This window comes from Hermetia illucens, chromosome 4, assembly GCF_905115235.1.
Source record: "Hermetia illucens chromosome 4, iHerIll2.2.curated.20191125, whole genome shotgun sequence".
Taxonomy (NCBI): Eukaryota; Metazoa; Arthropoda; class Insecta; order Diptera; family Stratiomyidae; genus Hermetia; species Hermetia illucens.
Genome location: NC_051852.1, coordinates 85,967,644 through 85,991,909, shown reverse-complemented (window position 1 = coordinate 85,991,909; position 24,266 = coordinate 85,967,644). Strand labels below are relative to the sequence as shown.

General features: G+C 42.2%; 1 protein-coding gene across 1 annotated transcript in view; it reads left to right on the top strand.

The window, feature by feature from the left end:
• Positions 1-23,597, top strand: part of LOC119655796 (neuropeptide CCHamide-1 receptor-like) — a 725,610-nt gene extending 702,013 nt beyond the window's left edge. The window contains exons 8-12 of the mRNA XM_038061891.1: positions 287-499; positions 7,554-7,657; positions 22,715-22,852; positions 22,961-23,098; positions 23,204-23,597. Coding sequence (XP_037917819.1) covers positions 287-499; positions 7,554-7,657; positions 22,715-22,852; positions 22,961-23,098; positions 23,204-23,306 — 696 coding nt within the window. The 3' untranslated portion in view covers positions 23,307-23,597. The remainder of the gene's footprint in view (positions 1-286; positions 500-7,553; positions 7,658-22,714; positions 22,853-22,960; positions 23,099-23,203) is intronic.
• The last annotated feature ends 669 nt before the right edge of the window (positions 23,598-24,266 follow it).

Sequence of the window (24,266 nt, the reverse complement as noted above, 5' to 3'; positions counted from 1 at the left end):
GAATCTTCAGTAATTAATAATAGAGCTGAATTTTCATACTTTTAGCAATTTAAATTCAACTCATTTTGTTACCGATATATACACGAAATATTTAATAAAGCAAAAGTTGAGATTAAAAAAAACTGTGGAAAAAATTAATTTTTAAAGGGTAATATAGGTACATTGACTGCCAATTAATTGAAAACGGAGGATAAAACATAAAAAGCTAGGATAATTAATTATTTTATTACTTCCCTATATTCACTTTGTGCCAGAGGACTAAAGTTTGCTTATTTTTTCATTCCAGGAAATCGAAATCAACAGCAACAAATCATTTAGTTTTTGCTACCCGTTTCCGGACGAGTGGGGTGTTGAATACGCCAAGTCAATTATTCTCGCCAGATTTCTCATTTACTACGCCATTCCATTGGTTATTATTGGAATATTTTACGTTTTAATTGCGCGGCATTTAGTTTACACAGCGAGTGTGCCCGGTGAAATGCAAGGTGCTATGCGGCAGGTAAAGCAAGCAATATTCTGAATTACCATTTTCGTGCTATTTTATTTCAGTCCAATAGCAGGTGTATTGTGTACCCATATGCAAGTTTATGTACGTTTATTTAAGTTCATAACTACTATCAGATGTATCCAGTTAAAATTCTAATATGATTGGATTATAAAAATTTTAAATTTATATAATTTATATATATGCACAATTTGCTATTATTTCGACTCAGCTCTTATATATACTTGCAAAAATTGTATCGAAACTGTAAATTGTTATACAGCAGTGTCATTGAATTATAAATAATTCATTTAAGCCTTCTTTTCTTCATATTTTGTGTCATTTATGATATTATAAATGTAGTATAGTAATGCTGCGACAATTCACCCGGATTGAATCCTTAGCGGGGGGAACAAGTTTGACCTTGCTGATAAAGCAATTGACCTGCGCGATCCTTAATATACATCGACTGCTTTGGTAAACGTTAACGACTCCCTTGACGCTTGGGAAGTAGGCCATACGAGAGGGGGTGGCTCTATACATTTAAGTCATCCGGAACTGGAAACGATATTTGAATGAAAAAAGGGAATAATAGGCGGGATCATATAATTTTCACCCCAAACATGTATAATTTTCACCTTGAACCACGTTTCCGCACAATTTACACACCATGTTCTGTCTGCGGCCATGCTAGCAATGCAACCTATTGTTTTCAACTTTGAAAGCATAGGCTTGATGGGACCACTTCCAACCAAACTGACGACATGCCAATCGAATGCCATCACCTCACAACTTTGATGATTGTCAGAACATATACGGGGTCAATATAGACTTGGATCACTATCTCCTTAACAAGGTGCTCCGAGCTGGAATAACAATACTACTTCAAATCCCCTCTGACAACCAGATCAGAGCGAGAACGGAAACTTCCATAACAAAGTCCTGCATAACATCCGTAAATATGAAATGGATACCACAATAACGGCAGCTAACAGGAGCCCTGGAAATGAAGTATCAACAATTGATCTTCACAATCGCCTGTAAAACGTTATCAGTGATACGGCCACAAACATACTTGGGGTTTGGGCCCTGATTTGACGATGAATGTAAGCTAGCAATGGAACGGAAGAATGCTACATATCTGTCAATGCTGTACTCGCAAAGAACGTGGGCAGAGACCTATGAGGAAGTTCGTCCAGTGGAGAAGCGACTGCATAGAGCGAAAAAGGAAGCCTGATAAAACAAACTGGTATATGAACTCGAAAAGTACAGGCAGAAACCGAACTAAGCGCGGAAGTTTTGTAAACAAGTCACCGGGATGGAGCCTTATACAACTTGATGCTCACCCTGCCGAGGCAAAGAGGGAAACCTGATTTCCTGCCATAAGGGCATATTGGAGCGATAGGTTGAGTGCCTTGATGAACTACTCAACAACCAAAATATAGACGGATTTGAGGTCCTGCCGGATAGCTGAGGGGTTAGAACACAAGGCTATCGTACGGAAGATCGCGGTTCTAATCCCACTGGTGGCAGTGGGATTTGTATCGTGATCTGACGTCGGATCCCACTCAAATCAGCTGTTAATGAGTACCTGAGTCAAATCAGGGTAATAATCTCGGGCGAGTGCAATGCTGACCACATTACCTCCTATAGGGTACTGTAATTCGGTAGTGTACGGTCTTGAATGAAGTACTCTAACACACTTCAAAGCCCTGATCCAATTGGATTGCTGCTGCGCCAACGAATATATATATATGTATAATATATATAAATCAAGGTCCCCCACCCCCAACTGAATAATATGGACAAATGCTGCCGCCACTTACCATGAAGGGAACAGTGCGTCCAATTCATCGGCTTAAAAACCTAAGTCGATGAAATAACTTGATTAAATATGGTTCATCAACTACTCCTTAAGGTATGGAACATCGAGTCAACGAGGCAAATTCATAAGACTGACAAGGCTGACTCGGACCAATGCAAAATAAGATATGAAAGCAGAACTGTCACTCGAGATCAACAATAGTGTAAAACAATGGGCGGCTATCATGCATCCTCTTTAATTTGTCCCTGAAAAGAGTGATCCGTGATGATAATGTAAATATTAAGGGCACCATCCGTTTTAAGTCCACCCCTTTGGCATTTAAGGAACAACAACTGAAATGTGTAATCTACCTTGACTGAGATCGAGCAAGCGGAGCGAGATTTTGAGGTGCACATTAATGAAGGCAAGACAAAGTATATGGTGTCAACGTCAGCACCCCAAAGAACCAAAACCATCAAACGGCACTAACCGAATGAAAACAATAAAAATAGGAGGCTACAACTTTAATACCTCTAATAAGGTCGCAAATCACAACCGATAACAACTGCAACGATGAAACGTCTCACCACTAGATCAAAGCTCTTACTGTACAGCCCAATTATCTTACCAATCCTCATATATCCCTCGGAGAGCTGCGTTCTTCATCATCATAATAATTAACTGCGCAACATCCGCATCCGGCCTACCGTCATAAGGAACTCTAGAAGTCCACCAACTCAATATCCCTAAAAGCTGTGTGGCGTTCTGGCCTTCGCCATCGCTCCGTATCAGGCAGGATCTGTTTCGTCTTCTTTTTCTACCATGAACATTGCCCTTACGGATTAAGCGACGCACCCGCCGAATTTTTCCCACAAACAAACGGTACCGCTCATAGATTTAATCGTTATGTAAGCTAGGGAATCGTCCATCCTCATGTAGGGGCCAAAAATTCTTCGAAGAATTCTTCTTTTGAACGCGGCCAAAAGTTCGAAATTTTTCTTGCTAAGAACCCAAGTCTCCGAGGAATGCATAAGGACTGGCAAGATCATAGTCTTGTACAGTAAGAGCTGTGGCCTTATGGTCAAACGTTTCGAACGGAACAGTTTTTGTAAGCTGAAATATGCTCTGTTGACAGCTAACAACCGTGCACGGATTTCATCGTCGTAGCTGTTATCGGTTGTGATTTTCGACCCTAGATAGGAGAAATTTTCAACGGTCTCAAAGCTGTAGGCTCATATCTTCATTGTTTTCGTTTGTTGTTCGCTTTTTAGTTCTTGCCGCTATGTACTTCATCTTGCCTTCATAAATGTGCAGTCCGAGGTCTCGCGCCTCTTTCTCGATATGCATGAAGATAGACTGTACATCTTGAGGGGTTCTTCTCATAATGTCAATATCGGCAGCGTCGCCCAGTAGTTGGGTAGATTGATAGAGGATGTTGCCTCTTGCATTGAGATCAGCTTTGCGAATCACTTTCTCCAGGGCCAGATTAAAGAGGACGCATGATAGGGCATCCCCTTGCCGTAGACCGTTGTTGATGTTGAATGCTCTCGAGAGTAATGCTGCCGCTATTATCTGGCCTCACATTATGGTCAAGGTCAGCATAGTCAGTCTTATCAATTTCTTTGGAATACCGAATTCTCTCATGACCGTGTACAGTTTTACCCTGGCTTTGCTATTATAGGCGAAATCAACGAAAAGACGGTGCAACTGATGGCCATATTCCAACAGTTTTTTCATCGCTTGCCGCAGAGAAAAAATCTAATATGTTGATGATTTGCCTGGAGTGAAGCCTCTTTTGTATGGGTCGATGACGTCCTGAGCATACGGGGTTATCCAACGTAGCGAGATAGCGGCGAATATCGTATAGATACCTCTATAATTGCTTCACTGCGTTATATCACCCTTTTTATGTATTGGAATGATAATGCCTCTTTGTCGGTCGTTAGGTATTGGTTCGCTGTACCATACATTCAGAATAAGTTGATGAACCGCTTGGTGGCGTTGGTCGCCTCCATATTTAACCAATTCGGCTGTAATTCCGTGGGCTCCTGGCGACTTATGATCTTAAATCGATGAATTGTACGGACTATTTCTTCTATATTTGGTGGTGGCAGTATTTGCCTGAGCCGATGTTCTAGTTTCTGAGTAGTTCATCAAAATATTCAAACCCATCGCTCCATATACCCATTTTGTCGGAAATCAGATTCCACTCTTTGTCCCGGCGTCATCGAGGTGTATAAGGCTTCATCCTGTTGACTTGTTTATTAAACTTGCGCGTTTGGTGCGGTTGTTCCCTTTACTTTTTGAGTTCACAGACCTGGTGGTTCTCGCAGGCTCCCCTTTTCCTTCGATGAAGTCCTTTCTCCACTTGACGGAGTTCGTGATAAGTCTGCGTGCTTGGCAGCGTTCTTTTAGAATGCGACATTATTCGCTATGTGGCATTCTTCCGTTCCGTTGCTAGCTTACATTCATTGTCGAACCAATCCTTCCGACTTGTTTTCGCGATTGAGACCGAAAATGTTGGTGGCCGTATCAGTGGCTACGTTCTTCAGGTGGGTGTGGAGATCATTTGTTGATGTTCATCTCCAGGCCATCTGTTGACTGCGGTTATTGCGGCATCCATTTCTCCCTCATAGGTGTCACGGGCGGTTGTCTTGTGGATGGCTTCAGCTTTAACTCTCACCTGATTGTCAGAGGGGATTATAGACAGTGTTATTATTCAAGCTCGGAAAACGAGTCTATATTTCGCATGGATGGCCATTGTAATGTTGTGGCTCTTCTCCGGGAAATCGGTCGCTGCCCGTTACGCTGTTATATCAGCCTTATTTTGAGCCAGAATATCGGCTAGCTGTTAAGCAGCATTCGGTCTGTATAGGAAGCGCACGTTCCATGAGAAAATGTGCAAATCATTATTCCGTTGTCGTTGCCGGGTTCATCGTTTTAAGGTCCCGCCCGTCAGAGGCTACTCTGTGGCTTCGTAGTATCGGTTTTCTATGTAGTGTTGTCAGATCTACCCAACCCCCAACCTGGAGGACCAGTGAGTACAATTTGTTCCGTTTTTAGGCGCGGGAGATTTCCCTTCATTCTTCTCTGTCTGCACTTTTTCATTAACAAAGAGCTCCCAGCGATCAAGAGGTGGAGATAGGGTTTGGTAGTAGAGCTGTTGGTATTGTTCAGCAGGCGTTTCCCAGCTCCATCGTGGGTACCAATCTACGTTTTACCCTGGGACGTATACTACCCTCTGACTGCCAAGTTTATACACCGAATATGTGACCGCTTGAATGCAACTTCGCAGAAAAGCCGCAGTTGGTATTCTGGTGACGTATTCACGGTAAATAGTTATCGTTCCGATGCTTGTAGTTCTTCTAAATAAAAATAAAACTAGGTAGCTTGCTCCTACTACAATATATTGTAGTAGGAGCAAGCTACCTAGTGTTACTAGCTACCTAGTTTTATTTTTATCACGGTAAATGCTGGGAAGATTGAACTATTTATGTTAACTAGGAATGTCAGGTGGGGTACCAACACGCTACCCACTCACGTGGAACAATTATATCCACGAACAATATAAAAAATCCTGATTGCTGCGATTGATAAGATCTGTGGACTTGCACAATACTGATTTATTCAACGAACACATCCATAATACAGTCCATTCTGATGTATGTGTACATCGTTTGGTGGATTACGCATGGAGTTGCTGACACAAGCCCAAAGACTCATTTACTAAGTACTACAGAAGTGATTAGTGCAATGTCAACGACGGCACTCGAAGCTACACAATGCGTATGGACTTAAGGGTAAAAGATACAGACAGTCCTCTGCGGAACTTTCGCATTCAGCTCCTGCAGTCTCTGCAGAGTTGCAATGTTGCATTCGATCCACCTTAAATGTTTTGTCTAAAATTTCAAAATCCAACTATATCAGCACACATCAATCTCAGGTTTTTTGCGCCCGGGTTTCCTCTTCCATGATAGTAGTACATGGAAAGTGGCCGTCGCTGTTACTCACAAACTTTAAGCTTTCGTCATTTCCTGTCAGTATGGTGTCATAGAGGCATTCTAGGCTAAAGCACTAACTAACTAAAAACTTGGACGGTGTATATCAGATACCCGTGGAAGTGTTGTTCAAGAAGCTCAAACGACTGGATAATTCACACGTTGAGGAAGGTGAAAACTCCATTGAGGGTTACGCAATGTAATGGAACCCACTATTACAGGATGGCGGACGAGTGTGTCGAACGACAATTACGTGCCGTAAAACAGTGGAGAAGACTGCAAACTTCTCGGAAAATCATGGAGGAAGTTGAAGTACATAAGGGGAATATAGGCAGTAAAAGAGCGCTTGCGACAAAAATCACGGGGTCGGGCCATTTGAAAGTTTTCTGTCAATCCAGCAGCTTCATCGACGCTAAACGGCTACACAAATTAAACCAGTTGGTATAAAGTTGTCATCAGTTGCTGTCAACTTGGATAACTGGACGAAATATTCTTTATATTAATGCCAGGGGCCTCGAACATTGCTGACAGACTGGTTCGCCATTGGAGCCTGAGCCAGTATTCGGCATCAAGTTACCTACCGCTAAATCTGCTCTGAAGGCTGGGGTTGCAAAAGTTCATGCCATGTCGAATGGAGAAATTTGAATTCCTGTCGGCAAGTGAAAATGTTTGTGAACACCGCAGACAGGGCGACATTGAATACACGATTTTACGGGACAGTACAGTGTTCCTAACAAAAGACTTGAGTGCTTGGAGCTGCGTCTCCCTACACCAACCAAACTAATTAACTAAGAAATTATGTTGCCTGAAGTTAACAGTAATGTTGTAGTTCATACATAGCACCGCTACATGGATGTAAGCGAGACGCCTTAAATCTAAACTTTTCGACCCGATTCCGTTCTTTTCAACAACCGTTTACACTAAAATATTTATAAAAAAAATGAGTACTTTTATTTAATATACATACCATGTAATTATATTCGAGAAAAAAACTTCGTGTATCCCATCTAGCGGAGAAGAGAGAAAGATTGAAAAAGATTCAATTTTAAAGCCATTTTGCTCTATCCAAAACCTGAAAAATTATATATAACTATTCCGAAATCAATCAAGAGATTAAGAAAAATCCTATCGTTTGATTGCAGTCTCACAATAGAATGGTTCTTGCCTTTCGTCTCATAGTAATATAAATAAATCGGCTAGACACCATTATTTCATGGGTACCTACATATATCTCTTTTATTTAATCGAATTTATTTTTCGTCCTTAGGTGCGTGCCCGAAAAAAAGTTGCGGTGACAGTTTTGGCTTTTGTAGTTATTTTTGGGATTTGCTTTTTTCCATCACATCTTTTTATGATGTGGTTTTATTACTGGTAAGTAGAATCTATTATATTTGTAACCATTATGAATTGTTCCAACAAAAAGGAGGAAATAAAATTAATTTCCTTCCATTACGCCTAGTATTCACTAAAACTGTTAACTTGTATCCGCAGAGCTTAACCCAATATAAAATGCCAGTCAATAATTGAAGACGAATGGTATAATGTTGTATAGTTAAAAATGATAACCATTTCAGTTTTCGAAGTCAATATCCTTCCAAGGATTAATTTGACAATTTGGGGGTGATGGGTTGATAAGGGTATTTCATCCTTGTTATCCTCGCAATCCTGTCCTATTAATACTAAATTCACGTAGGGAGAAAAAATACGGTTGAAGTGACGACACTTACCCTGTACCGGGTAGTACCCCATGGCATTGTTGTAACACAATCAGCAAGAAATTAATCGAACACAAAATATAATTATTAGTGTATGAACATAACATTATTATTATTATTCTGTTAAGGGAAAGTCGCCCCGCGTCCTTGAAGAACTATTGTGCCCCTTTTACTGGTTATAGTGTACCTGTTGATCATAGTATCTCAAGCAGGCCTGTAACCGTTAGGAACTTTAGTATGTTCCTCAGTTCCAGAAGTTTCAGCTTTGCATCTGGTATTAAGTGTTCTCCCAGATGTATCGACCTACTTTGCACAAGTGCCGGACACTGTCCCAGGACGTGCATAGAGGTTTCGTCCTCCTCCTCACAGAACCTGCAGGCAGTGTCCGTAGATATCCCTAGCTTCCCTAAGTGATAGTTCAGCCGACAATGACCAGTGTTCTCACTGGTCATTGTCGGCTGTCTATCCCACTATGATTCGGCTGAACTATCCCACTATGATTCGAAGGTTCTTTTTGGTGAGGTTTAAGCAATCCTTTGGGCGCATGGGTTCGTATCCCCCAATAAGCACCCTGGACTGCTCCATCCCTGGTAGGCCCGCCCAATATAGTTCCCTCAACCGTTTCTCTTCGTTTCTTAGATTCATAGCCATGAAACCGTTTCCGATTCCACAGAAGGGTTCTGGCCCGTGTAAAGGCATCCCTGCTCCCTTCTTGGCTAGTTCATCCGCTGCCTCATTGCCTTCCAGCCCAACATGGCCTGGAACCCAAAGTATCCAGACCTTGTTGGACGAGCCGAGTGTATTCAGTCTCTCAAGGCATTCCCATACCAGTTTAGAGTTCACCTGGTTGGACCTAAGTGCCTTGATCGCTGCTTGGCTATCGGTGAGAATAGCAATGTTCTGCCCCCTGTAGTTCCTTTGCAGACTAAAGGAGGCACATTTGTCTATGGCGTGAATTTCCGCCTGGAATATGCTAGTGTACCTGCCCATTGGCTCAAAGTACATTTTCCTTGGACCAATGACACCGGCACCCGCTCCCTCTGCTGTGAGGGATCCGTCAGTGTACCAAGTAATCAGTTGGTGGTTTAAGCCGTATGTCGCAGCCACGCTCTCCCAGTTTGCCTTGTTACTCCAACGTGTTTCAAACTTCTTATCGAAGTGAAACCTCGTTGTCATGTTGTCCCTCGGTATCAGTAATTCGGGATACCGCCTAGAAAAGATATCAATCTTCCTTCGATTTAGGTAGCTCCCCGCCTCACTCATGCTACCGGCCATCCTGAATATTGATCTCCTTGCCTGCATCTGTATGTGCAGATGGAGAGGGGTTAATCCCAGAAGGACCTCCAGGGATGCCGTTGGGCATGTCCTCATTGCCCCACTGATACACACCCAAGCCAGCCTTTGGAGCTTATGTAATTCCCTGGCTTGTGTGCTGAGTTCGGTTCTTTCTGCCCAGATTACCGCTCCATAGGTAGTCATTGGTCTTAGTATTGCAGTATATATCCAAAGTAGTATCTTCGGGCTGCAACCCCATTTTTTTCCTGCTATGGATCTGCAAGTCATTAGAGCCCCCGTGGCTTTCCGACAAGTGTTTCCGACATGTGTCTTCCAGAGTACTTTTTGGTCTAGCGTGATTCCCAAATATTTGACCTCTGTTTCTCGTTTCACCTCCATATCATGTAATGTTATGGCTTTCAGGTGATCCAGCTTACGCCTCCTAGTGAATGGTACTATGGTGGTTTTGGTTGGGTTGATCCGCAGTCCCACCTTCCTGCATCAGGCACTAGTAACTCTTAATCCAGTTTGGATTCTATCACATAGGGCATCTTCATATTTGCCCCTACAGATTAGAACAATGTCGTCCGCGTAGCCCTGGACTTGTATTCAAGTATTAGTTAACACGTCCAGGAGTTCATCCACTACCATACTCCACATCAGCGGCGATAGTACTCCGCCCTGTGGACAGCCTTGAGTGGTGTTCATGATAATAGAATTTGTACCTGTTTGTACCTTTTGTCTGCTTTCTAGCATTTTGCCCATCCAGAGTGCCAGGGTGTTTCCCACTCCTTTGCGGCTCAGGGCATCCTGTATCTCTGTGTGCGATGTGTTGTCGAATGCTCCTTCGATATCCAAAAACGCGCACAGTGCAATTTCTTTTGTTTCTATGGCGTCCCGTAGTACCTCTGTCAGCTGATACAGAGCAGTTTCAGTTGACCTTCCTGCCCGGTAAGCGTGTTGACAGTGATGTAAGGGATTACGCTTTAGAACGTTAGTTCTAATATAGTTGTCTATGACCTTCTCCACCGTTTTGAGTACGAACGATGTTAGGCAGATTGGTCTGAAAGATTTAGGGTGAAAAGGATCCTTTTTACCCGCCTTCGGAATAAAGACCACTTTTGCCCGTCTCCATGCCCTTGGTATGTAACCAAGTGCTATGCTCCCCCTTACTACCCTCAGAAGAGACTCTAAGATAATTCCTAGGCCTCTCTGGATAAGTGCTGGGAAAATGCCATCTGCTCTCGGAGATTTCATTGGTTGAAAGGTTCCCACTGCCCATCTTAGCCTAGCTTCTGAGCATACCTCTTTTGCTAGTTTCCAGCTCTCTTTCCTTCCCCTTTTATTCGTTGTTGGGGTGTCAGGCAGATTATTGTCGCCTGCCGCCGAGGGGTAGGACCCCGGGAAATGAGTTCTGAGAAGCAGGTGTACCCTGTCCTCCTCATTCTCGGTGAATGTCCCATCTTCCTTTTTCAAGCAGACAGAGGATATTCCCCCGTCTTTGGCTACAGCCTTGTACAGTCTGGTTGCTTCTGTGATCTGTTCAATCCCTTCACAGAATTCCCTAAAGCTGTTCCGTTTCGCTTCCCTGATCGCATTGCTATACGCAGTCAGTGCATTTTTATACCTCCGCCAGTCCCCGGTTCGTTTTGCCCGGTTAAAGAGTTTTCGTACCTCCGTTCTCATTCTGGCTAAGTTCCTGTTCCACCATGGTACATCCCTTGATGACTTGACTGTCTTGGCCGGACAGCTGGCCTCATATGCGTCAATGACGATTGTGTTGAGGTCTTCCACCACCGTTTCTAATTCTAATTCGCTCCTGATGTCACCGCCCCCTTGAAGGTGGACAATGTTGTTGCTCAGGTGCATTGTGTAGGATTTCCAATCCGTTCTCTTGGGATTCCTTATTATTCTTTTTATTTCGGAGTTACTCTCAATGTCGAATCTGATTATCCTGTGATCAGACATTGAGGGTTCATCCGACACCCACCAATTCCTGACCATGCCATTCATTAGGGTATTTCCTAGAGTTATATCTAGTACCTCTTGTCTGGTGCTGGTCACAAATGTTGGAGTGTTCCCTACGTTGTATATTTCTAACTTATTACTAAGAATAAATTCGAGGAGGTACTCACCTCTACGATTAGTGTCACTGCTTCCCCACACTTCGTGGTGGGCGTTGGCATCGCAGCCGAGAAGAAGTGGTAACGCCCTCTCCTCACAATACTCCGTCAGCTTTGCGACTTGTTCCGGTGGAGCCCGACTCTCGTCTCCTGGGAAGTATCCCGATGCTACAACTACCTCTCGAGTGCTCCTCCCGGCTTCCAATGAGACTTGGATAGCCACAAGGTCCCCGGTTAAGAACTCTGAAAGACATATGTATTTTAAATTACGTTTGAGAATTATGCAAGCTCTTGGTTTTCCACAAGAGGAGTCCCAAATTACCTGCATGTCTCCTCCTTGCAGACCGCGAATCTGCCCCCCGTACACCCAGGGCTCCTGAGCCAACACTATTCCAATGTTCTCCTTGGAATTTGCCCTTGCAATCACTGCAGATGCAGTTCTCGCATGATGGAGGTTTATCTGGGCTATCCTAGTGCTGGCCATTGGCTCCGTTATTGTTTGGAGCTCTTCTCCACTGTCGGACTGTCACCCTCCTCCTCCGACATGGCGCTTTCCTGCGCGTCGCTGTCCACCCCGAGCCCTAGGAGTCCTAGGTCTAGGTCGTCCAGCTTCTGCTCTTCACTGGGCAGCAGGTCTATTTCCCTGGTTGATCCCGTTCTTTCCGCCTCTATGGCTTCCGCGACTTCTTCAGGGACCTCGGTAAGTTTTCCACCCGATGCCTCCTCCGAGGTCTCTTTCCTTGGCTTTTCCTTGAGCACATGCACGGATATGTTGCCAAATCGGTAGTTGATATGACAACTCCGACGTTTAATTGCCTCTAGGGATCGGTCATCTACCCCGATCGTGAGGAGTTTACCCTTTCCCTCCACCTTGCTTCTGAAGACTCTCCATAGTCGAGTATGGAGATCTTCGTTCTGAGCAATTAGGAGTCTCATAAGGTCTTCTGTTTCTATTGCCGCGGCCTTTGGGAGAAAAACTGTCACCATGTGGGCTCCTGGTATATCATCTCCAGCACATGTTGACAGTTCCACCCCTTCCCAGCCTGGCAATCTAGGAATTATGGTTCTAACCCATTCTGCGGTACCTCCCGTCGCGCAGTCCACCAGTATAAGGCCTGGTCGAAAGCGTATCCCGGTGAACACCAGTTTCGACGTCCAACCCTTGATCGTTTGCTTGACGACAAGTTCTTCAATGATTTCCTGTTCCTCCCGAGTGAGTATTTGCGCGGGAAACCTTTTTGGCAGTATGGCCAGTCGAATGCCCTTGACCGCACTAGCATAGCTAATGCCGGGCTTCCTGGGTCCTGCCTTCACTCCTGACCTGCCCGGGTTTTCTCCCCCCGTAGGTTCAGGTCTGGGTTTTTTGGGAGCATTCCCTTCATGCGGGCTGATCTCTGCTGCTCCCCGCTTTCTCGGCTCTGGTAGAGATGGCTTAGGTCTGTCCTGAGCCTTCTTAAGGGCCTCTTTTGGTTTCAGGCCTTCCTTCAGATAGTGCAGGTACCATTTAACCCCGGCGCCACTGAGACCTGTCTCCTTCCTGACGTCTGTTATATTTATCTCAGACGTGCTTTTGCTGGTCCCTGCTCTTTGAGCAGTGGTGTTCGTTGGCTGTAGTCCACGCAGTATACCAATGCTCACCTTGGATCCACTGCTTGACGTCCCAACTTCTCCCTTCTTGGGTGTAGTCACCTGGCTTTCAGTAATTCGGAGACGTTCCTCCGCCTGATTAACCAGTTTTGGTGCGGTACGGGGCCCCGCTTTTTTGGTTTTTGTTTTCTTTTCTAGTTCTAGTTTTGTACTCATTTGATTCCCACGAGTATGGGGGTTAAGAGGTCCGCCGTACCATAGCCCCCCGTAGCACGGTAAGATCTAACTTACTCACTGAGGCGACCAGGTATCAGTGAGGCTCCGTTTGAATACAGTCAGTTACCCCCGACTGCAAACTATCCAATGGGCACGGTTCGCATGACACCCTGGATTGGGGGAGATGTTTTTCGACTCCCCAGTCTAGATCCGTAGCGATCCTATTATAACTATCTCAATAATGGTAGAATTTTTACCAAACTTTGCAGTATCGTGTTATCTACTGCGAGTTATATTACAATCTCGGCAGATGCGGGATTTTACCTAATACTAGCACTAATTGCCAAGCATTTAGAAACAAAAACAAGTCGGAAGCTGGACGCTTCAGGTACGAAAGGTTTTGTGTATTTCTTAGTACGTAGCACGTAATATGTGCGTATATTATGTGAGCATATCCACTTTCGAATGATATTGACATTCATAGTCTTGAATTTCCAAAGAAACGACAACTTCGACGTATTATAACTTTGTTAGTAATAGTGCGATTTCCACCAAGCTTGATAAAATCATACTCGATGTTATACCCTATATTGTTTCGTGATGCTAGCATGCACTTAAGGGAAGTTTAATTTGATACCCCACATGACTATATTTGATGAAAAACAATGTACACCTCCTTTTGCATGTATGGGAACCCCCCCCCCCCCCCCGCTTAAATTCGTTGTTCCCAGCTTTCTACCAAATTTGGCGTCAATCGCTGTAACCGTCTCCGAAAAAATGCGTGTGACGGACAGACAGGCAGACAGTAAACCGATTTTAATAAGGTTTTGTGTTCATCTTATGTGAGAAACTTCTACGCACATGTTTCCATCCGTATATAGCTCCAAATCCAACATATTTCTTCATATTTTTCTAAACTACAAGATGTGCGTACATATTACAGACATCGATATTATTCTCACCCTAAAAACACAAACTATATATTACCGAATACTGCACATATCCATGTATCCATTGAAAACTAAAAATTTGTAGTTTGGAGGAAGCTACTTGTCTATCAATGTTAGGCTAGATTACAAATAGCGGACAATATCAAATCTGTTAGAAATTGTCGTCCTTTATAGAAATGCAAAATTTTGTAGTTCTAGTATGAGCCGGGGGGTTTCCGGCTAAATTTAAAAAATATGCTAATATACTATTATTAACTTTATTTAGGCAGATACCGGAACGTGGTGTATTTCGTTTAGATACACCACTGTGATTTTTTTCAGATTTTTCGGGTTGAGAACGAGACCCGTTACACTTTTTGTGGGTGCCACTCCCCTATGTTTCACCCGAAATCAAATGTGGGGCCAGTTTCGAAAAATTCTAATTGCCCACATGACTACATTCTGTGAAAAAATTGCACCCTCCATTCACATGTATGGCAGCCTCCCTTAAACTTAACACAAAATGGTGCCACTTGCTATATGTAAAGGGAACATCAGACTACACGCTCTCACACGCTGTGACTATACGTGTGACGGGTGTAACAGACGGACAGGCATGCATCGAATCTATTCTAATAAGGTTTTATTTCACCCAAAATCGTCGGCGGTAGTAGGTTAGTAGGAGAATCCGTTGAGAACTCCCGGCAACATCGAACACGTATTCAGAATGATGTATTTCTGTATTGTCTGAACCAGACTGTGTGAGAGTCTCAGGACATCGAGGGAAACGGTGAGGGATTTTGATACAATACCTGTAGGTGATAATATTATGGAAACTATAACCACCTGGTCGAGACCCCAGATTTCTTTGATTTCCCGACCCAATGCCTCATAGTTCACCTTCTTCTCCACGTATTTCCGTTCAACGTTGCTATTATGGGAGATAGCAATATTAATAATATACGCGGTGCGACCCGTCTTATCGTACATACAGCATTATGCCCGGTAGTGTATTACCCCGCGCCCTAACAGTGCAGTCAGAAATCTTTTTAACGACTAACCATTCATTGATCCGCTCCTAGTTTGACTTCACTCCCCTCTGAGGATTGAAAGACCGATCCTTCAAGTTAGTGGGGTCAATCCACAGTCTGCCTTACAAACAGCCGCATGCAAAGGACTCACCTGCTCTTTTCTGTAAAAATATCCTGGATGCGAAAGTCACCAATGCTATGTCCAGCATCCGACTCGTGATGACCTTTGCAGATGACTCAGATTCGACATTTGTCTAATACAAATTCCTTCCGAATAGCAGGAAGAAAACTGAACTATAGTAAATAAAGGAAATATTTTTATAAAACTTGAAAAACCATACTCTCTAGGATCCTTCATACGCATGAAAAGGGGTTCCGTGCCATGCAAAACTAAAGGGCATTCAACGAGTCGCACACGGATGGACTCGCAAGTGTTCGTACCCTCAGATGAATGCGCTGATAACTTGGTATGTCACCTTTCCATGACTCTCGCTAAAAACTTTACTAGTTTAGGATCAATACGATTCGGATATATGGCATAGATGAGCCAGGTATCACCAGGTAGTCGATATAGAAGCTAAGCACATTTCTTGGCCGCTAATTTCCTGTCCTACAACTGCCGACTCAATAACGAGTTGCCCTTTTACTCCTCGGACAGAATGTTCTTGGTGTCGAAGTGCGCGTTGAGCTTTCTACTAATAATGGATGTTATGAATTTGTAGAGGATTGTTAGGCAAGTAATTCTGGTCTCATGTCAGATCTGCCCGTTCCTCAAGTGCTCCGCCGGTGGCCAACATAAAATTCGATGATTCTGTTTCAGTCTCCCCCAATTCTGTTTGTGAGCTTCTTCAAAATTACTTCTTTTCAATGTTTATACCTTGCTTTCTCCCTCTTCTTTCGATAACTTTGATATTTTTTCTCCCTATGCCCCTTCCATTCTTGCTGTCTCTCTTGCCATTGTCGAATTTCTTATCGACAATTTAGGAGGTTGCGGTCCTAACGGTCTTCGTAATATTAAAAAAAAAATTAAATGAAACATATCGCTTCTCCTTTCGATAATTGTTAACAAAAGTTTATCTGAAGGTTTCTTTCCCGACAATTGGAAGGAGGCACGTATCATCCGTCTACACCAAAAAAGCGATGCCACTTTTGCTGAAAACTACCGGTCCATATTACATCTTTGCTCAGTGTCTACAATTCTTGACAAATATGTCCAAGACTGCCTTTCGTTTTGCTTTGGACATCTCATTGCGAAGAAGCATGGGTTTCAAAGGAGGCGCTTGATCGTAACTAATTTATTGGAGTTTACAAACTTTGTTGCTAAATCCCTTAGTGAAAGGAAAGACGCGCATACAATTTATAATGATTTCTCCAAAGCGTTCGACTCCATCTGAATTGACCTAGTTATGGTTCTACTTATGTGGCCGAGCAGGTAGGACCTCCTTCAACAGTTGCATCTCAACTCCTTTTTTTCCTCATATGTATTCCTGCAGGGTTTCGTGTTTGGGCCATTTCTTTTCTTCTTATTCATTAATTAATTACTGTCTTTTGTATGCAGACGATTTAAAGCTATTTTCTATTGTTGACTCACCTGCAGAACTGAATCACCTGCAATGAAATCTCGACCCACTGCCCCATTGGTGTATGCAAAATAAGCTTGCACTTAATGTTAGTAAATGTTTCACGCTAGTTTTTTCCTTGAAATTTCCAGTCCCTACCCATATTTACTACTTGGATGGCCAACCACTTTCAGTTATTGCTTCTTATAAGGATCTTGGCATAACATTCGACAGCATTCGATTTAAGTGTCATTATGTTGACATTCTCAGCCGAGCTTGCAGAATGTCTGGTTTCGTTATTCGCTCCTCTTACCAGATTAAGGATGTTCATTCTTCAGTTATTCTGAATAACTCCTTTGTTCACAATATTCTAGAATATGCTTCAGTAGTACGGTGTCTTTACCATTCTGGTGACAGTTATGCTATAGAGTCAGTTCAAAGGAAATTTACTTGCTTCTGCTTTTTAAAAATAGCCTTCCCTATTCATGTTACCTTGATTGTCTTACATTTCTTAACATGTCGTTTCTTCAACAGCGCAGATCTCTGGCTGATGCAAGTGCCCTTTATAAATTATGCCATGATCTAATGGACATCTGTTTATTCTCTGAAATATCAGTTCCGAAATTCTTCACATAGCGTCCGCAATACAAACGGTTTTGGAATGCCTTTCGCAGAGCTCTTATGCTACTGTTACTTCTCTGCCAAGAATGCTTCGTGAATACAACTGCTTGCAATTTGGTCCTTTGTCTTCATCATTTAATTTATTTAAAATTACTACTACTGTAATCATTTTTAATTTTTCTTTTTTGTCGTTTTCATTTTTGTTTTTTTTTGTTCTTCTCGGTGTTGATCTTTCCATTATATCTGCGCGTACTATACCTTCCTGAATTATTTTTTCTGTTTATCGTACAGTTTGAATTAAATAAATAAATAATCGGGATCCTGCACCCTGTCCATTTTATTGACAAGGTAGGTATTTCCCGCAATGAGGAAAGATGGGAATTCCTCCGGACGACTAATGACCTCATTTATGCTATGTGTCAGCCCACTGTGTATGGCATACAGGTAAACTTTCTATACCAGAATTTCTGCACCCGATTCATACCAGGACCCCTCCGCTTCTTCAAGCTGTTTATGGCTCCTCCTGTCAGCAGGCTCAACATGCTGGGCGGGTAACCCCACTTTCACCCCAATATTCTTTCGCTCCGATGTTCAACAACCTAGCGTTACTATGTTTAAATACTTCCAGACTTTCTGCGGCGTCCAGTTTGTGGATTTTTTGGATAATATCCACGTTGTCCCATGAAATGTTATGGCCGCTGTCCGAAACACGTGTCTGCTATTTTTAAATAAATAAAACAAGTTAAACAGGAAAATTTTCCTTTTAAGAGTTTTACTTAAAAAGAACTATAGTAAACAAAGGAACTATTTTTATAAAACGTACTTTATTTTTCACCCGCTGCTGACATTGCCGGTGCTGATTTGAATCAGCCCAGCGGTGCTGCCTTAATGAGTCACGCCAATGTTCCAAAAGAATTTTCTTTTTTTCTTCGGTCACTCAGACCAATGACGCGAAAGTGAATCTTCTGAGCGGGCCATCTGGCAACCGCCACTGCACGACAATACACAAATGATTATACTTGCAACAACGACATATCGGTACGCAGATTGCAATCCCATAATTGATTTGAGATAGGATTCTCGGAGTTGCTGGAGATACATAGAGTCTGAGAATACTGACTCTATGTAAAGAATCTATTTCCGAGAAATCTACACACCCTCCTCGGAATTCGTCCCGAACCTCAGCGGAGACTTCAGCTGAACTGTAGAGAAGAGTGCTGGACTCAGGCGACTCCCGCCGGCTATCCGTATCGAACCTTCAATTTTTCCTTCTACTCACTCGCTGGATTTGCACTAACTGCTAGATGTGATAATAGTTTCTTCAGTGAGTTATCTGCAAGACTGCAATGATCCCGTACTTTCCTCACCTGCCCCTAAGACACTGCGGTGGCCTACAGCCATTCAGAATGAAGCTATGCATCCGTGCTTCTTTCACAACCAGGCTTGGGACTGGCTACAGCGGAGTTATTATAGTTAATATTAACTTCTTATGGAAATTATTATTAACTTCATTTGAACAGATATCAATATGCAAGGCATTTTGGGGCCTAGTTGTCATATAGAGGCAACTTCTTGATTTCATTCAGATTTTTGGGTAGGGTAGTTTCTGAGGACAATTGAGTTATAAAACTGTACTTCTTCATCCCCTGACTTTGTAAACAATTCCAAGAAATTTACATAGTACTGTACTAATTGGGAAGCAAATCATTCTGTAAGTAAGAAAACTCTGAGCTTGGGGTAGAACCCTATTTTCATCCCACGAGGCTCGCACTGTCAACATTAGACAAATTACTCCTTGATCTTTACATTGCGGTTTGGGTTCCTCCTGCAGGAATAAAAAACTACTCCCTCCCCGTAACTACTTTCTTTCCATAAATTTCAAACATTTGTAAGCATTTGTGCAAAAACAAAGTCTAGCATTATTAAAGCATATCCAGATTTTCGTTGTTTTTTTTTGTGGAGGAGAGCGAAATTGTTCCTTAACCAACCGCTTTCTTACCCTGGAAGCACCGTGGATGAAATTTCTTCTCTTTTGTGGTAGGGTTCAGCAAGTTTATCCACCGACCTTTCCTCTCTCTCCTTGAAATCGTTCGTATGGTTCCTAATTTTAATGCAGGGTAAGCTGGATCCGTGTGCTCTACTCAACGTGATCTCCATCCTCACACGCATCTCATAGAGCAGGGAGCGAACCCTAAGATCATTCCTCACTATCCGTAAGAAATAGGTCGGTTTGTGGCATCCGTTTTGTAATGTTCCTAGCATATCTCTTCGTTTTATGAAATTGAAGGCATTTCTGATAGCAAGCGTTACGAAGAGCAGTATCCGTCGAGATAGGCAGCTGATTGCCCCGGCTCGATGAACCGCATCCGAATTGCCATCAACCGGTACGGGATGTCTGGGAAATAATGCACGTACAATGCGGTCCATCTGGTGGCATACATAATGCTAAGTTTCGGCAAAGCCCCGATTTTCCGCGCGGCAAGTTTATAACCGAATCTTCACGGATCCCCATTTACCCCACTGAGTAAATCCTTCCAGCATCGAGCTTTGCTTTTGACACAATTGATGATTCTGTCCTCCATAATAGCAATATTGAATTAAGTTGAAAACTACTTGCTGAGAAAACCAAACATCTCGATGTTGTGGGCGTATTGGATGAGAAGCTACAGTCACAAAAGTGGTTTACGGAAAATCCGCAAAACAAACAACTTCCACAGTTTACCAAAGTCGCCATTTTTATTCGAAATGAATCCAGGGATAGTTGAAAGATTCACGAGACGGAGCATCAATTCCGCTACTTTCAAGCACAAATTGACTTTCCAAAACACCAATAATCGCCATTGCTTATATGCATAGTAGTAGGTGAAGCGCGTAATAACAAAATGCACTGCCTGCCTCTCCTCCAGTATTGGATTGCTCTTCTCAGCCTCATTTCCACTTTACTCCGTGCACAAAAGCATACATATATATACTTGTTAGGTACATTAATTAAAAACCGCTGGTAACCAGAACTCACATGGCTTTTACATTAGTTACTACCGGCAAGCTTTATTAGCATATACATATACATAAACATGTCTACCTGGAGTAATTGACACTGAAATGCAAATAAGTAAAAAATGTCAAAAAAGGAAAACTAAAACATTCCCACGACCCCGTCGTTCATATAAGTTTATTTTATATGATGACGTCATACATGTCTTGGGTGCCATAACTTTACCTGAAATGCGATGCCTTCAAACTTTTCAGAATTATGTCCTATATTATCGTCCATGCTGATGTCCTGTACTTCTGGGATGAAATTAAGGGAGGCTCTCCGGTAAATTTCTAAATCATGGTCATATACTATTATATAATAATAATAACTTCTACAAGTACCTAGGAATTCTGCAAGGAACCCATGCTCGAGTTGGTGATCTGAAGGACCACCGGCCACCACCACCAGCGCCCCTTTAGTTTTTAAGTAGGTAGGATCGTCCGAGCCTAAATGCTTGGCACTTGCTAGTGCTAGTATTAGGTAAAATCCGACATCTGCCGAGATTGTGATACCTCGGAAATAATCGTTGGCGCAAGAATCCATATTGGATCAGGGCCTTGAAGTGTGTTAGAGCACTTCGTTCAAGACCGTAACGGTACACTACAACACACTGTAGGAGGCAATGTGGTCAGCATTGCGCTCGACCGAGATTATTACCCTGATTTAACTCAGGTACTAATTCACAGCTGAGTCGACTGGTATCCGATATCCAGTCACGATTACAAATCCCTCTGCCGCCAGTGAGATTTGAACCGCGACCTTCCGCTACGACCGCCCAGCGCTTTAACCCCTTGAGCCATCCGGTCATATACTATTATTAACTTTAATTGTGCAGACATCGAAATGGGATGTATTTTGATGCCTGGAGTTCATATAGTTGCATCACTTTGATGTTTTTCAGATTTTTCAATTGGGTAGGTTTCGAGAACGAGACTTGTTTCACTTTTTGGGGCACACGTTTTGTGCCCTACCTCTCCTAGGTTTCACCCAATATGGAAAACTACTAACTGCGCAATTTCATTTGAAACTCCACATAACCATGTTCTGTGGAAAAAAAAATGTACACCCTCCCTTCGCATGTATGTGGAGGCCTCCTTAAAACCCAAAATGGCGCCACTCGCTGCATGTAAAGAGACACACAGGCCACACCAAATTTCGTAACAATCGGTTCAGCGGTTTCTGGGTAAATGGGGTATGACAGAGAGACAGACAGACGGACAGACAGACATTTAACCGATTTTAATAAGGTTTTGTGTTTACACAAAACCTTAAAAGTTAATGTTCCGTATGCTGACTTTTACTACCATATACAGTTGGAAATTTATCTTCCATGTCTTTTTGAAGATTTTCTTCTCTATGATTTGTTAAAAATAACTTATGTTAACAAAACTTCAAAAGATAAATGTACAAAAAATACATAGTATTTCAGCTTTACCCGTAGACTAGCGAAAGTATAAACCGTAAACTGAGCTATTCACATATAATATTCTCTTTGACAGATGTTAACCTCCTAAGTTAACCGTGAACATACTTGGAAGTTCACAGTTAACCGGGAAATAGTATTTGACAATATTTGAATATTTACACCATAACCTGCTTTGTACTATCGAAAGCGCTGTATATTGTATCTATAGAGTAATATATTGAAATCATTTTCTTGAAAAAAGGCAGGCAGCTTAGTAGAAGGACGACCCGGAAACAGGAAAATTTTCAAATACTCAAAAAGGTACATGGCGTAAAAAATGGTTCATAAAAAGCTATTGATTGAGGGCTTCAGATACGTTTGCTCTTAATACAAAGTATCAAGTTGTCAACAAACTACACAATAATGAAAAGACTGTGAAGTGAAATTCCCGAGCCAGCCAAGTAATTTCCGACAACAAAACTCAACAAAGTGGAAATATCCTCTGATGTCATATCCCTTAACATTCACCGACAAATCCGGGTTATGACACAAAACCAAATTCAAGCAAAGTGGAGTCAATGTCGTTGCAGCTTTGTCACAAAGTGAAATGTATTTGTTCCCTTCTCTGAATTCCTCTCTCCAGCAATCGGATGTATAAATTTTCAAATTGCAGATATGACATCATCTGAACACGGGCCAAATTCTCCCAATATGACCTTACTTCTGTACACGAGGCCTTGAATGAGATTAAATTTTCTCCTCTAGGGTAAAGCGCACTTAGGTTGACCGGAGAATTAATAAGGCTTAATTATTTAACAAAAAGCCTATTTTGAGCAGTTTACGGCGTTGATATTATATTTTATATTTTACAACCCCCATAAACGGTGAATAATATCAGCTAATTGAATATATTTCATTCTTCTTCGCCAGTCCTACAGCACGAGATGATTACAACGCTTTTTGGCATGTCCTTCGAATCGTGGGCTTTTGCCTATCGTTTGCTAATAGTTGTGCAAACCCAGTAGCCCTGTATTTCGTAAGTGGCGCTTTCCGCAAGCACTTTAATAGGTAATTGATTTCAGTCAACTCCTTTTATCCACGTGCAAACCATTTTAGCTCTACTACTAAGCCTATTTAATGGACGTTTTCTCTTTCTGTGTTCTATTTTCCTCTTAGATATTTATTTTGTCAAGGAGCCTCCGGTGGTCTGCGTCATAGAAGTGAACATCTGACTCATCGGGATACATCATTGACAAGCACGCTGTCGAGACGATTTACGTCACGTCATTCGTGTCGCCACAGTACAATTAGAAGGTATCCTTTTTTCAAATCCTTTTATCCTAAAATAAGCACTACAATCCTTGAAAGCCTATGACATTTCACATCTCGTTTTTCTTCTATTTTCTCCCTTGGCTACAGGTTCAGTGTGAATAGAATGCAAGAGACCACAATTACAGTGATACCAAACGGCCTTTTGAATACGAACGACGATTATGGGTACGAGAGTGATCATGCTATATGAAAATTAAAGAAACGACGAAACCTTCATCCGAAGCGAAATGTAGTCCTAACGTGCACAAAATCTAGACTTGAATTTAGTACTATTAAAGAGTGAAATCGTACGAAATATTTTTATGTATTCTATCAACGAATTTCTCACACACTTTACTGTGAAAGCATTTGTAAAAATTTTGTTTGAAGATAGTTTCTTCATGTATTCGTTAAGTAGACCAATTTTTCCCAATGTACATAAGATCCATAAAGAAATGTAAGATATCACAAACTAGAGTTGTAACTGTACAAAATAAATGAAGTTGTAAAGTTGAAGATGCTTTTTGCTCAAACTTAAATGCCGATTGGTTACCTGGTAAGTACTATATTAATTTGCAACAACTACATATACGTATTTAAGACGGAAGCACAAACAAAATATTACTACACTCTGTTCTCCAAAATATGTAGCGATTCATTCTGTATTAAATCTATGTTTCTCTATTCCTAATGCCTTTGCCCTTGCCATGAAAGCTGTAACCCGGAATATCCAACGCCAACTGAACTACACAACCAAGACGACTATACATAGGAGATTCAACTTTTAGCACATTCTTTGAAATTTTATGGTCAGAGACAATCATTGCGCATTTTCGACCGCGATAGGAGTTGTGCGTCAAAAATTCCGCACATGAGGGCTGATGTTAGCGCTGTGTATGTGATGCAGTGCACTGATGTGCGTCCACATGGTTGCCAGCACATGGCTACGAGATGCTGGAAGCACGTGACAGAACCTGTCATAACAACAGATATTGCACAGCTGTTTATGGCTTGCCACATCTCAACGAGAAGCTAAGCAGAGCTACTTTAAAAATTCATTTCGGATTAATGGTAATGGATCTTAATGGAATCACTGAGCGAATAACGCTTCAAAATTCTTTTATAGGAAAATTGGTGGAATCAATTAATCCATGTTTGCTCTCTTAGGAAA